Here is a 14,333-nt window from a genome sequence, read left to right as displayed (position 1 = left end):
CAGCAAGGCGGCAACAAAGTGTGCGCCTTGTGGTTGTTGCATGAATAATTCATAACAGCGGCACCAGTTAATAACTGAGCCGCAGAGTCCGCAGTCTGCAGCACACAAAAAGTGAAAGCTCATAAGGCAATCAGTCAAAACGTCATCAATAGAATTAAGTAATCAACTCGGGGACCCAAAACAGCAGCAGCAGCAGCAGGCAGCAAACCAAAACTGACCACACACAACAACGGGGCCAGTAAAGGCAACAATGGGCCAGCAGTAAGCCAAAAAAAAAATGGAAAAAATAATAAAGGAACGAAAGAAAAGTACAAAAAAAAAACAGAGCCAACTTCACATTGATTGCGGTCCAAAAAGGAGTCGAGAAGTCGAGAACAAAAAGAGGCGCGAGTGGCAGGACCACCGGCAAAAAAGAGCACCAAAAGAGTAGCCAGCAGCAACGGACACTGCACGGACGGACAAAACGGACAAGTGGACAAGGGGACATACGGACAAACGGACATACGGACAACTGGACAACCGGACCTACGGACAGCAGTTGGAACAGCAGTTTTTATGGCCTTTTTCCTTTATCTGCTGCCTGTTTTTTTTTTCTCTTCCCTTCTTTTTTTTTGGGCAGGTCTTGGACCTGCAGTTATTGTGGTTTGACCAGTTGCAGGGCAACGCAACCACAAAGGAGCTGAGTGGGGCAGCCAGAAGATATTGAACTTGGACGCCGAAGGAGAATCGAATCTGTCGGTAGGCCAATGCAAAATTATCGGCTTTCGTATCAATGCTCGAATCCAGTTGGCATATTGGGCGAATGCTTTGATTAATGTGCCGAAATTATGCTGGGATTATACAAGTTATATTTGTGATCTTGTAGATAGACTTTTGGGAAAATTTTAAAATATATTTCCAGTATTTAGTTTAATATTCCCTATGCTAATTCCCGGAACTTCCCTTTTAAACCCTTCCTAAACGAACCCACTGACCTTTTGCATTATTTCAATTAAAATTAATTATGCATTATCTTCGTGTCTATGCCGTCGCTTTCGATCCTTGTTTACATATTTTACTTTTCGCTCTGCCTTGCGTTTTCCGTTTTTCTCCTTTTATTTATTTATTTTCCGTTTTTTTTTTAATGTTTTTCTTTGCCTTCTACTAGGTGCAATTAAAATAATTACGATAATTATATAGTTACAGTAGCGACAGTAGCTGTGCAAAAGGACACTCCCTCCCTTTTTCCTTGCAGGGTGCGCACACATTATTTTATTATTTATTTTATAGATTCCGGCATTTGTCGCCAGACATGCGACGACGACGACGACGACTGGGCAAGCGAATTACGCAGAAATTGCCATGAAAATTACTCGATTTACCCCCGTTGGCCTTTTTCCAGGCGGCTCCTTGGGTCCTTAACCCTCTAAAGAGGGTCTCTGGTCACATAATTAGCCGTGGCGAATAATTAACATAAGTGAGGGGCAGGGCTAACAGGACTAAAAGCTGCAAGCCAGCTGGTACGTGCCCAAAAGGAGCCAATTTTGCCGCTCTGCATTCGCAGGCACGCGTCTTCAAAAGTGTCGATATATGGCAAGAATATCCCCCCTATACATATTCACTTTTTCGGAGATGAATAAATTTCCATTATAATTTTTTTCGGTTTTTTTTTTTGGCAACTTTTTTGGGTTTCTTTGGTCCTTTGATTCGTTTCGTGTTGACTGCCTTGTTGCCTGTTTGTATTCATCCTTATCGACATCTGCTGCCCGGGGTTATCCACCGCTTAAGATGGTAATTGTAATGATACCGTTTTGGGGGCTGAGTATGTTTAAAGAACAGGGTTGCATTCAGGGGCTTTTATTGAAACAGGCATTTTCATTAAATTTGACTTTTAAGTCCAAGGAATTGCAACTATTTTATTTAAGGCTCTTATTTTAAAATTTGTTATTATAATATTCAAATTTTATATTAAATTTTCAGTTAAATTAAAATTAAAAAAACCCAAAAAAAAGTTTCAGATCTCCGATAGCCGCAGATTCTGCGATTTGCATAGCATGACACAAATATTTGCCGCCCTGCAATTCTCCGCTAGCAATTCTTCTCATGCTCCACTTTGATTTGCTTATCAAGATCAAAGAGATCGCTGCTCTTCTGGCACCTCCCCTCACTCTACCCTATTCGATTTGAAACAGCCAGAAGAACGGGAAGAACTGGCTGCAGCACAACAAAAAACACCCGCACAAATCTAAATCTCCAAGAGCAACAATAGATTTTGACGTCTTACGGAAATTGTGTAGAAGAGCTGCAATTTGCTGTGGCCTCCAAGTTCAACTAACATTAAAAGAAGTGCACAGAAAACAAGAAACGGGAGAAGAAAAGTGGAAGCTGTGGGGCTGCGCAGAAGAAGAAATGCCGCAGAAGAGAAGGCAGGAGACTGGAGACCGAAGACTGAAGACTGGAGAATCAAGCGAAGACAATTCGAGTTGCGTGCTCTGCGTGAGCGTCGTGCGTTTGACTGACTGACAAACTGACGAACGCCAAAACTGAACCGGGCCTAAACCAAAGCGAAAACTGAAGACTGGAGACTGAAGACTGCGGCCCGAAGACTGCAGACTGAAGACCAAGACTGACTAGGCCCATCATCCATCCATTTATTTCTGAGTTTCTGAACTGCAGTTGCGGGAGTTTGCAACGGCAAAAGGAAAACCAAATTATACACATGCATGCACTGGGAGAAAATATAAGAAGCCACAAAAATAGTTGAAGTCTAATTTAGGAAAAGAATTTCATAAAAATAAATTTTTTTCTTATCCTGATTTACTTAATTATTTTTTATTTTTATTTCAACAAATTAAAACATGTATATAATACTAAAATACACTGGAAACAAAAATCTTTTAGCCTGATATGATCTATTTAAATATAATAACACATAAATATTTTTCCCAGTGCATACAAGTCCGAGTTGAAGACTGGGAACAACGCCTCCCGCACTTATCCCCCTTCGGGCCACACCAACACAATTGAAATTCCTCTAGCGCAGAAATTGCATTTCACGCTGGAAATGCGTGCTCTGCGTGCAGCAAAAAACCAAAACTAAAGTGCAACAGCAACAATAACAACAACAACAGAAAAGAATTGCCAGTGCAACAACAACCACACATCAGAAGCTGCATTTTGCAGTCAGAAGAAAGACAAGTTCTGGATGCACTAACGAAATTCTGGTAAATTGGTTAATAAAAAAAATTTTATAATCAGAACCTCTATTATAATATTTCTGACAATTATCTCCCGTTCATGATATATATTTAAAAAAATTTTATTATGTAATTTCCGAAGAAAGAGAAACTCCAGGATAAGAAAGAGTTGTGAGTGTGAATATCAGTGGGAGGCTGCCAGGTAGCTTTTTCTATTTCTTTATTTTTTTGGATCCCAAAGTGTAGGTGCTGGCGAAGGAATTGTGGGATGCAGCTGGGCTCATTCCGTCATGCCGGAAAATGCCAAAAGCGCAACACTTGCAGACCCAGAAGCCCCAAAGAAGACACAAAATTTATTTTGCACACAGAAACAAATATTCTTTAAATAAAAAATAACATTTAAAAAAATAGTATCTCTGATCTTGTTGTAAAAATTCATTAAAATTATTATTAAACAAATTTGCTTTTAATGCTATTAATTAAATTTTCCTTTCTGTGTAAACTCCTGTCACGTTCCAACTTACGCTTGCAGCTGAATATACCTTTCCAGATATTATTAGGCTTAATTTAAGTTGGCATCAAATTGAAATCATCTCCGCTTTTCACATCTCCGCACAACATTGTCATATATTCCATGGGTATTTTTTTTTTGTTGATTTTTCCTCCACTACTTTGCTACTTTGTTGTTGTTTACTTTCCAAGTCTTTCGATTGCTAGAAGGAAACAAAAAAAATCTCCACACTTCTGCCTCTGTTGGATTTGTTTGTTGACACTCGCAACTTTTTCGCAGCCCACACAAAAAATTATGAGGGCCAGAAAAAAATGGAAGGAGGGAGGTAAATGAGAAAAAAGGGTTCCCCAGATGAGACAGCAAGTTTCGCTCGCTGATATAATTAGTAAACATTTTGCAGTGTGTAAACAGGGCATTGCTTATAACTGAATTAAGATTGTTTTTCAATTTGGCAAGAACAGCAAAAAAAACTTTGAATAAGTTATAAATATACTTACTATTTTTAAATACCAAATGTTTTTTTTGTGGAAAAATGAAATTAAAAAAAATGAAATGTGGTAGAAACTACACAGAAGAAACATTTGATATGATTACTAATAAATTTATGTTTATGTTTGATATGTTTGATAATAGATCAAATCATCACATTTCAAATATATTGTAATTATACTATATTAAATACCAAATTTAATATTTTTTAAAAATAATATAACAAAAATATAATCTTTTTCATATTAAAGTGATACAAAGCCCTTTACCTTTAAAAAGATAAAATTGACCAGCTATGGACATGAAATTGGCTCTCAGCCCCAAACCTTTTTTAATCCACTCAACTTGCTGTTTGAGGCATAAAAAAAATATTAAACGACATCGCCTGGACGTCAATTAACTGGAATCATTTGATCAATTCCATTTTCATTAGCCTTCGAATTACTTCCAATTGATTTATACTGAAGTTGCTACCTTACCTACGCCAATTAGTGCACTTTTTATTTATCACAGTTTTTTGATGCAACTTCGGGGCATTCGTTATTATTATTTTTTTTTGCCTTTTGGCATGACGTCAAGCTGTTCCCTTGGCCGCCAATCCTTGTGTCAAACCGTTCTTAAGGGTAAATGGAAAATCCATTAATAAATAAAAAAGCGCCACTCACCTGCAACGAGAGAGAAAGAGAAAATACGTTAAAAAAGAATTTCATTAAGTGCATTGGGGGGTTCGGAGGGTCAAAGGAAAATACAAATAAAATTATAAATGGGCAGTACGAACACAAAAAAGCTAAAAAACTGGCCAGCAAAATGGCGAACACTTATACATACGCATTTATATATGTACATAGCGAGTGCATCCCCACACACACACAGGCAAAAACATACATTGATACTAATAAGCTGCCGAGTTTTGCGTGTGTCAACTTTTGCACTTTTTGCGCAAATGCAAATTGTGTATAAAGAAGAAAAAATAAAAGATGAAAGAAAACATATTTTCACACGAGACATGACGACACCCCCTACAACCCCCTCATCAGTCCATCTCCCTCGCACACTGCACGCTCCAGCGATTCGTTGGGCCAAAAGGGAGATATATATACAGATATATATATATATACACGGGCAAGTGCATTTATATATGCATATATGTTTACCTGTCCTATAACTTCATTCCAATGGCCGCCCTGCACTTCCCATAGGCCCTCTCTTTCTTTCTTTAGCTCTTTTTCATAAAAAAAAACAAACAAACAAAAAAACAAGAAGAAAAGCCCATGCATATTGGATGTCTACGAATAGTCCAAATATTTGTTGTAAAATCGCTACAGAGAACCCCCAAAAAACAGTAACAACAATGGTAACAACAATCGAAACACGCAAAGCCCAAAGACAAGGCTCTAAAATGTACACTGTGGGAAAAGTTATGGGCCAACAAGTTCTTGGGAAAATTAATAAATTCAACGGTCACTAGGAAATTTTTTTAACATTTTGGTATTATTTCTTTAAAAAATAGTATACAATTATTTCACAAAACTTTTTAAAAAATTAGAACAAAAACAAGTTACTTCAAGAAGTGATTATTATCTGTTTACCTTTGGAAAGTATTTTTTTGGTAGTTTGAATATTTTTGGTATATTTCGGTATTAAAAGCAGTATTAACTAAAATACGTTTGGCATTCAGTAATATATTTTTCTGCCACTGTAGGTCAAAGAGTAGGCGTGGTGTGTGTGTGTGTCGGCGACTTCTCCTTCCCCTATTTATTCCGATGGGCAGGGGTAGCTCGATTTCAGCTAAGGACATCCACACACACACACACTAAAACCGAAACTAGGGAAATACACACTATTCTTCCTGTTCCTATTCCTTTAGCTATTCTTCCACCCTTTTACCCCTTCGTTGTTGTAGTTCTTGGCTGAACGCATTTAATGGTCGAACAAATGCCTCGGTTTTCTTTTTTTTATTTTTCGAGGGTGAGAACTCGAGCACACACACACACACACACTCGAACAAGACGGTAAGGGTTGCTAACCCTCCTATGCGTATATAGAAATATACGGGATGGAAATAGTGCCCCTAGAGTGCGAAAGAAAGAGAGGACCTGCTGCTGGCACATTTAACCCATTGGCAGCCATTTTTAGTTTTGGCCACCACAAATCGAAACGATTTTTAAGAAAAGAAGCGGCTAAAGAAAAAACCCTTTCCAAAAAGTTTTTTAATATTTCGAAAAGTATTTTAATCGATATTAATTACCATTAATAACGATCATTTGTATCGAACCACTTTTTTCAGTATTTTTCCAGGAACCTCTCAGTTAATAGTTAAGATAGGTCAGTCATTTCCGTTTCGCCTTCAATATTAGATCAATCGAGCTTTTTGTCAAATACCCCAATAGATTTTTTGTATTCATCGATCGATGCAATGTATGCAGATCCATTGTGTCCAGCTGTTCAATTCACTGTCTTTCTTTTTGTTACATTTCATATTATTGATATTGATATTTCTTATCAACTTCCTGTTCCTGTAAGTTCCTGTCGTAAAACTAAGCTAAGCTATCCTTCACTTTTAATCTACTTCCTACTTTGCAAATCCATTGTATTTTTGATAAGAAACTAGGTTAAATGGCTTTATTATATTCTGGATTTCCCCTAATTGTTGAAGTGATAAAAAATCCAACAGAAAATTAAGGAATTGTTTCCACCCAGTAGTCGCTGCTTTTCAGTTTCAAAGTGTCAGAAAAAACGGCCTTTTCCAAAGTCATTTTATTCAGAGTGCTGGTCCGGAATAGACTCATATCGACTCATTTTTCTTTTGATTTTCTTTTATATCCGTTAAAATTTTCAATGTGTCACTAAAAGCCGGCCAAATTGTTGAACGAAACCCAAAAACAGATCTCGAGCCAAAATTGAAAGTGCGCCGTCTTTAGTCCGCGCAACCGCCAAACGAATCTACCGGGCTGAAAAGCGATGGCCAAGGATCAGGAGGGGGAACAGACGTATGAATCATCCGCCCCGGCGGAGTCCTCGGAGGACCAAAAACGGGAGCAGCGGGCCCGCCTTATCAAAGCCTTGAGCCGCTTCAAGCCACGAGATGCCAATCCGTTGCAGTTCTACAATTGCGTCCGCGAACTGTGCATAATGCACAATTGCAGCATCGACGAGGGTCTGGAACGGGCCGCCTTAACTTGGCCGGGACTAAGTATGCGCCAGCGAGAGCTCTACGATTCGGTAAGACCAGCTGGGAATTTGGGGGTTAGGAATGGGAGTAGTAGGCCTTATTAGGATTTTATGACCTATGCACCTAAAAATTGGCGCCCAACGTGGGACTTTTTTTTGTTTTTTTCTGTTTTTAGCTTTCTTTATCGATTTTTAATTTAAATTAATGTATGTATATCTTCCCTTTAAGCAACGTCATGCTGAGCTACCGATCCCAGTCCCGCGGCATCTCATCTACCGCGCCTTCCAGAAGGAGAGCAAGGGCCTGTGGTCCCTGGGCCGCTCCTCGGTGGGTGGCGGTGGCAAGCGGACCACCCGCTACACCCTGGAATCCTACAAGCCGCCGCCGAAGTTGTCCCGCCTGCGAAGCCAGCTGAACGAGAAGCGTCCCAAGTACGATAACCTCCTCGATTTGCCACCAAAAGTGGCTGCATCCCGAGTGCCGCCGGCGCCAAATCGCAAATTCTCGCGGGTTTCCCCGTCCTCGGGTCGCAGAATTCGCAGTCTTACACCTCCGGTGGTGAGGCGTGTCCAATCCATACGACAGATCCTTTCGATGGCCAGTGTAGAGATGAAAAAGCCGTCCAGGCGGCGATCAGGTCAGGCGAAAAGCCATCGTACAAAGAAAATGGAGCCCGGAAAAACGCAACCCTTAGCGACAGGAGCATCCAAATCGCTCGGAAATCAAAAGAAGACCAACAAACGAAAGGGCAGCAGCTGCTCGTCCAAGGTCAAACGGTTGGCCAAGGAGGAGGTTGCGAAGACGACGTCACATAACTGGGATCTGGCCATCGGTTGTGTTCGCCGGCGCATCCAGATGCACCAGCAGCCCTCCAAGTCAAGATCATAGCCCTGTGGCCCTATATATCTCATATATATATTCTGTGTATTATATAACTTGTTGCAGAAATGCTCTAGTGTCTCCCAAGTGAACAGACAGATTGTCGATCTTTAGATAAATTGATGGTATAAAATTGACGTACAAAATTTATGTATTTTCGTTTCCAAGAAAATAAATTCTTTGTTAAATACAAAAGTATTATAATAATAGAAGAACATTTATGTTTGAACTTCAGATCTTTTGAAGAGGTTTTATATTATTTTTATTTAATATAATAAAATTCAAATAATTGCAGATTATAATTTAATATATATTTAAATCTGAACCAGAGAAAATAACAAACAGAGAACCAATTTTTGTATTTTTTTACCACACAAAAAGCTTTTCAACTTTTTACATACTAATTAAATATCAAATATTAAAAAACAATTTTACTTGAAAAAGTTAATTAAGAGCAGCAAGTTTAAAGTTTCTGAACCAACTTAATTACGGCCATTTCCCCAAGCCTCAACCCAATTTATTCGCAAAGATCGTCGAACATTTGCGTACTCCTTTCATTCCCCGAGCCGATCTTCAACATAAAAAGTCGCCCATAAATACTATAATTAAAACCATTGAGATCTTAACATTAACATTTCGTTCGAGAGACAACATGAAAAAACACTAACAATTTTCTAAGCAATTTAATGGCATTTTATTTCGTCTATTGCCGCTGCTGGTTCCTCGTATTTTCCTCGACTTCTTTTTTTATTATTTTATTTTCTAGTTTCCAAGCGGGCGCAATCATTTTGATGAACCGTTAGTTAAGCACCACCAACAACAACAACGACAATAGCTAATAAAACATTAACGCACACACACAGGCATAAAAGCCCAAAAAAAGATAAATAAAATCAGCAGAAATAAAAAAAAAATTCGCAAAAGTTTTTTGTGTTTTTTTTTGCCAATCGGCACGCAGAAACGACGTTTGACCTAAATTCGGGGACAGCTCTTCTTCTACGTTTTCTACTATTTTTTGTTGTTGGTGTTCTCAACGCGCTTTTGTGCGTTACCCAAAAAAAAAGAAACGAAAACGCAAACGCAAAAATTCGCAAACTTTTTGCGGCTGCTAATTTTGCAAAGGCAAACAAAAAACATTTCAATTCCGCATAGAAAAAAAGAAGAGAGGAATTAGAAAAGAAACAAGCCAGAAACAACTGTACAAAAGTCAGTTTGTTTTATTTTCTTTTATTTTTATTTTTTTGATTGCCTATGTCGCGAATTTTTTTTCATTTTGCCTTTTGGCAATCTTTAGTTTTTACGGGATATTTTTTCGGAGAATTGGTCCGAGAATTTTGTATTCTACCTGTTTGGCAGAGGATTTTGTAGGTAAAATAGATATGTATCGCTTGTAGAGGGATTAGGGCTACATACATCTTTCTATATGAAGGGATTTAGGGATTATAATAATATTACATTTTTATTAATATAAATTTATAAATGGCATAAATAAAATAAATATTTTGAAGACGGGTATTTTCACATTAAATTAAACTTCCAGTTTTAAATCACAAAACCCCAGTTCAAATCATACATCATAATTATGAACTTTCGAAGAAGTTTCTGTGTTCTTTGGCCTTCTTTTCTAATGTCTTATCTATGCCTTTAATTTACTACCTTCATTTTTGTTAAAACTTTTTGCAAATATTTCTAGTACCTCAAACTTTTTGGCATAACCAACCAACTTAACCACCTTAATCGCCTTCGTCTAAGTTTCATTTGAATCATCCAATTTCATTGTCATTTTTTTTTCGTCTCCACAAAAGTTTTGATGACGCCCCAAGAAAAAAATAAAGACTACACACATACACAGACACATGTGCTCTATTTCATTTTCTTACCTAAGGGTATTACGATTTATTTAAAAAGTTTGCATTGCACTTAAAAAGAAAAATATTATTTATAAAGAAAGCTTTTTGGTAAAATTTTAAAGTTAAAAAAACTTTAACATTTTTGCATTTAAACAAAAAATTATGGTTTATAAAATTCTTTAGAAATTTGAATTAGAATGGAGAATACATTTATTATTTTTTTATTTGAGTGGGAATCACCCAGATATATCATATATCACTTGAATTTTTGGGTTTTCCAATTTCTCGAAATTTTTTCTGGTTTGCTGCTGGCTTTTTTTTCTTGCGCCATTTGACTTCTAACTGCTTTTGTGTGGCTCCAAACATATCTACATACATCTACATATGAATGTGCGATTTTTTTAAGGCGCTAACTAGGCAAAAGCCACCAAGTTAACCCAACTAGGCGTCCCTCGCCCTTCTTTTTTTCCTCTTTTTTATTTGGGTGCTGCTGTCTATTTGGCTTTGTTTGGTTGTCAAGCTGCTGTCCAAAAATAAAAAAAATAGCAAGACCAAGAGTACAACGCCGATTACGCAATGCGTTCACACAGACACAGACGGGCGAAAAATATACAAAAAATAGACACGCATACAGGCAAGGTTTTTGTTTCGTTTCCGCGATCAACGCGCTCGCGAAAAACTCACACAGAGCGAAAAAATATTCGCAAATAACAACAAAGTAGCTTGTGCGTGCGACCCAATTGGAAATTTGACACACATTGACAGCGGAGGAGATAGGCGAGCTAAAAAAAAAAGGGGGGTCTAGGGGGCTTAGGGGGTTCGGGGGTCAGGGAGTGACGAAGCCCAGAAGCAGCTGCTCAGATACAAAGATACATCCACAAGAAGCGCGGCTACAAGTTCACATGTATTCACTGTGTGCGAAATGTGTGCAAAATGATACCCTCACCGAAATTAAGGGTCCCATTCAGGTTTCTAGGCATTAGAAAATATTTGATATTTATTATTAAAATTTATTTAAATTCGTTAAACATTATTTAATGGCTCAAATAATTTAATAAAAGTATTTTTCAGAATGAAACAAAATTTATTCGTTATGTTCAACTATAGAAATCTACATTAATTTTCTAACATTTATATGGGCTTTGGACATGAAAAATATTTAAAAAACTTACTGAATTATTTTACTTTTAAGTAAATGTAATCAAATATTATCCAAGTAAAAACTTAAATAATAATTATAAATAAATAATAATATAAATTATAAAAATTTTAATAAGCTTGAATTATTTGACTTTTAAATAAAATATGGTTGCCACGTTTTTTCTATTCAAAATCTTTTTTTAAACAAATGAATTTTCCATCCGATTTTGAGGGCATTTTACGCACAGCTTCTGCGTTTTCCATGGCGAAATTAAAAAGAGAAAATTATAAAAAAAAAAGATATCGTCAGGGGGAAACACACATCTGTGGATTTCAAGTGTGCGAATGTGTGTTTGCACTCATTGCTCATTTGTTTCGTGGGCTTAGAGTAACTGGCAACTGGCCTGACCTTTGGCTTGACCGTGGGCGTGAATTGCGAATAGTTGCGAAAAATACAAAAAAAAAAGGCAAATCCACAAAAAAAAAAAGAAGCGAGAAATGGCAGACAAAAATGTTTCTAGCGGGCTGCTTGTCGCACAGCTGAAATTCAATGCTATCTACGCACACACAAATTAGTTCAGTAGGTGCTCTTGTTTTATTTTTTTCTATTTTTTTTCCTGACGTTTGGTTTTAATTTTAGCCGCTGTGGAAAATTAAACATTTTCTCAGCGCAAAATGCCAGCGATAGAGGGAGAGAGAGAGAGCAGTCGCTGGGCCCATAAAAAATTCGCACATTTCTGTCCTTGACACACATTGCGTATACGCAATCTACGCAGCCGGCTCCACAAGCTGATTTCGTTTATGAGTGCGTGCGAATTTTTTGCGTATTTTTTCGCATTTTTTTTTTGCGTTTTGCATTTGTGTGTGACCCACATACGAAATCAAACAGATACAGATAACATATGTTTTCCTATATATGCTTTGGAATTTTTGCACACTTTTTGCGGAAGACAAATTTGCATAGTTTGGGCGCAAGCGAAAGAAACATTTTCTCGGTCTTTGTCATTGATTAATGAATTTATCGGCTGTCTATTTATTTTTCCCGCCGAGAGGTCAGAAGGTCGCAAACGCATCGGAAAATCGCAGAAAATGACAGCTGCCAGGAAGAAAAAAACGCTTTGTACACATTTGCAGTATTCACAAAATGCCAAAAGTGAGCTGCGAAAATATTTGTGAAATGACCCTAGGTTAAACAATAATGTAATAATAAAAATAAGAATAGTTATACAAAAAATAATAAAATTAAATTTAAAATTTGATCAAATATAAATATAAATAATATTTAGTAATACAATTAAATACAATAATGTGATTAAAAATAATAAAAACAAATTTCTAAATATCAAAAATTCATTGAATGAAACTTTGGCTACTTCTTAAATTTATTTATCTAAAGCAAAGTGCAAAAGGGTCCAAATATATTGAAAAAAAATATTTTCAGAACTTTTAGGAACTTTTTAATCATTTTATATATTTCATCTCAATATTTACAAATTTATAATAATCATTTCCTCCTAAGTTTGTCACAATTGACTTGTGCTAACAGTGCATTTTCAGTTTTTCTTTTCTGTATTTTTGTACTTTTGTATTTTTGCCTAATGTCATGCGTTGAGGTGCTGAGAACGTGACTTCTGCTATTTTTCAGCATTTTTTTGTGCGCGATAACAAAATATTACTAATGTTATATACAAAAATTCCTAAATTGCATATATAGGTTATAGTTAGTAGATTTGCCATCATATATATGGGGTTCTTCCGAAATTCTTGTCAACGAATATTATATTATATGACAAGTGTGACTGATAAACGACACAAACGGCAAAAAGTTCGTTTCTATCTTGCGGATACTTTTTTTGCACATTTTTTTTGTGATGATTTTTTTTTATTTTTTTGTGTTTGCCAAACATGCGAAATTGCGTAAGCAGTAGAAGAGAGAGCGAGCGAGATTAGAAAAGCACAAGAGCGGGAGAATTGGCAAAAATAATATCGCTGGCACACACAGATACAAAACCAATACTATCGCAAGCGCACACATTCGCACGCTCTTCAACTTGACTTTGAAAAATGTTGACAGAGCGAAAAAAGAACAAGAGAGGTAGCGTTCGCGATTTTTGGCAACATTTTCGCCCGAATATTTTTGTTGTGTTTGTTGTTGTTTCTTTCTTTTTGTGCGTGCGTTGATCTCGCCAAATTTTGGCTACGCACTTTTTTGCGATTGCGAATTTCTCTGCCTTCTTTTTATGTTGCTTATCGTTGTGCGTGTGAGTTCATTGACTTTCGCATTTTGTGCGTGTCGCTCTTCGGTTTTTTTTTCGGTTTTTTGCGAATTGAGGCCTACGAGGTGTTGTTGTTTCGTCTGTAATTTCGGTGCGTGTCGTTGATCTCTTTCAGCCCCAAAAAAAAAAGTATTCTCGGGTTCATTGAACCCCTTGATTTTGGGGCTTATGGGGCGAACGAAAGTTCAATAGACTCGCGAATTTTTTTCGGCTTTTTGCCTAGCTTTTATTCTTTGCTGTCGCTTCGATTTAGGCATAGAAACACATTTATTAATCATCGCGAGAATCTGATTAAAAAGGGTTGATAGAGTGGGGACTTCGGCTAATTAATGTGGGACACGTTGGAATTCAAGTTTAAGTTAGCAGGGAGCTAAAAAAATATACCAAATAAATCTAAAATAATATCTGCTTTTAATATTTTAAATTTAAAAAAATGTATTTAATTTAATATTCTATAATTTTCTATTTATGCTGCTAAAAATTGTAATAAATCTAGATTAAAAAAAAATAATAAACTAATTATAATAATGTTTATGTTTCAGTTAAAACTTTCACAACATAAATACATGGATCATCCATTTCTACCATCAATTCAGAGATGTCAGCCATTACAAATCCGTTTTTATTGCCCCTCAACTTTTCCTTTCTCTAGCTCCACCCATAATGTTGTTTTTTTTTTCATTAGTCTTCGAACTCCTTCTTCCTCCTACAAATGATCAAAAACCGCCCGCATTTAGCAACGAATTCAACTCAACGCGATCCAACAATCGATCTTTCACGCCTGCCCCATCCTTCACTTTATTTTTCGCGCAATTTGCAAGTTGCCATCATTTTTCAACG

The 14,333-nt window shown here is 36.8% G+C and overlaps 2 protein-coding genes across 7 annotated transcripts in view; one reads left to right on the top strand and one right to left on the bottom strand.

Annotated features, from left to right (window-relative positions):
* mamo (maternal gene required for meiosis) overlaps positions 1–14,333 on the bottom strand; it is a 147,504-nt gene that overhangs the window by 104,141 nt on the left and 29,030 nt on the right. The window lies entirely within an intron of this gene.
* On the top strand, positions 6,928–8,391 carry LOC108054570 (uncharacterized). The gene is made up of 2 exons (XM_017137609.3): positions 6,928–7,398; positions 7,577–8,391. The coding sequence occupies exons 1-2, from the start codon at positions 7,138–7,140 to the stop codon at positions 8,234–8,236; spliced, it is 921 nt and encodes a 306-aa protein (XP_016993098.2). The 5' UTR covers positions 6,928–7,137; the 3' UTR covers positions 8,237–8,391.

Source organism: Drosophila takahashii, chromosome X (assembly GCF_030179915.1).
Source record: "Drosophila takahashii strain IR98-3 E-12201 chromosome X, DtakHiC1v2, whole genome shotgun sequence".
Lineage (NCBI taxonomy): Eukaryota > Metazoa > Arthropoda > Insecta > Diptera > Drosophilidae > Drosophila > Drosophila takahashii.
This window is presented reverse-complemented; position numbering and strand designations above follow the sequence as displayed.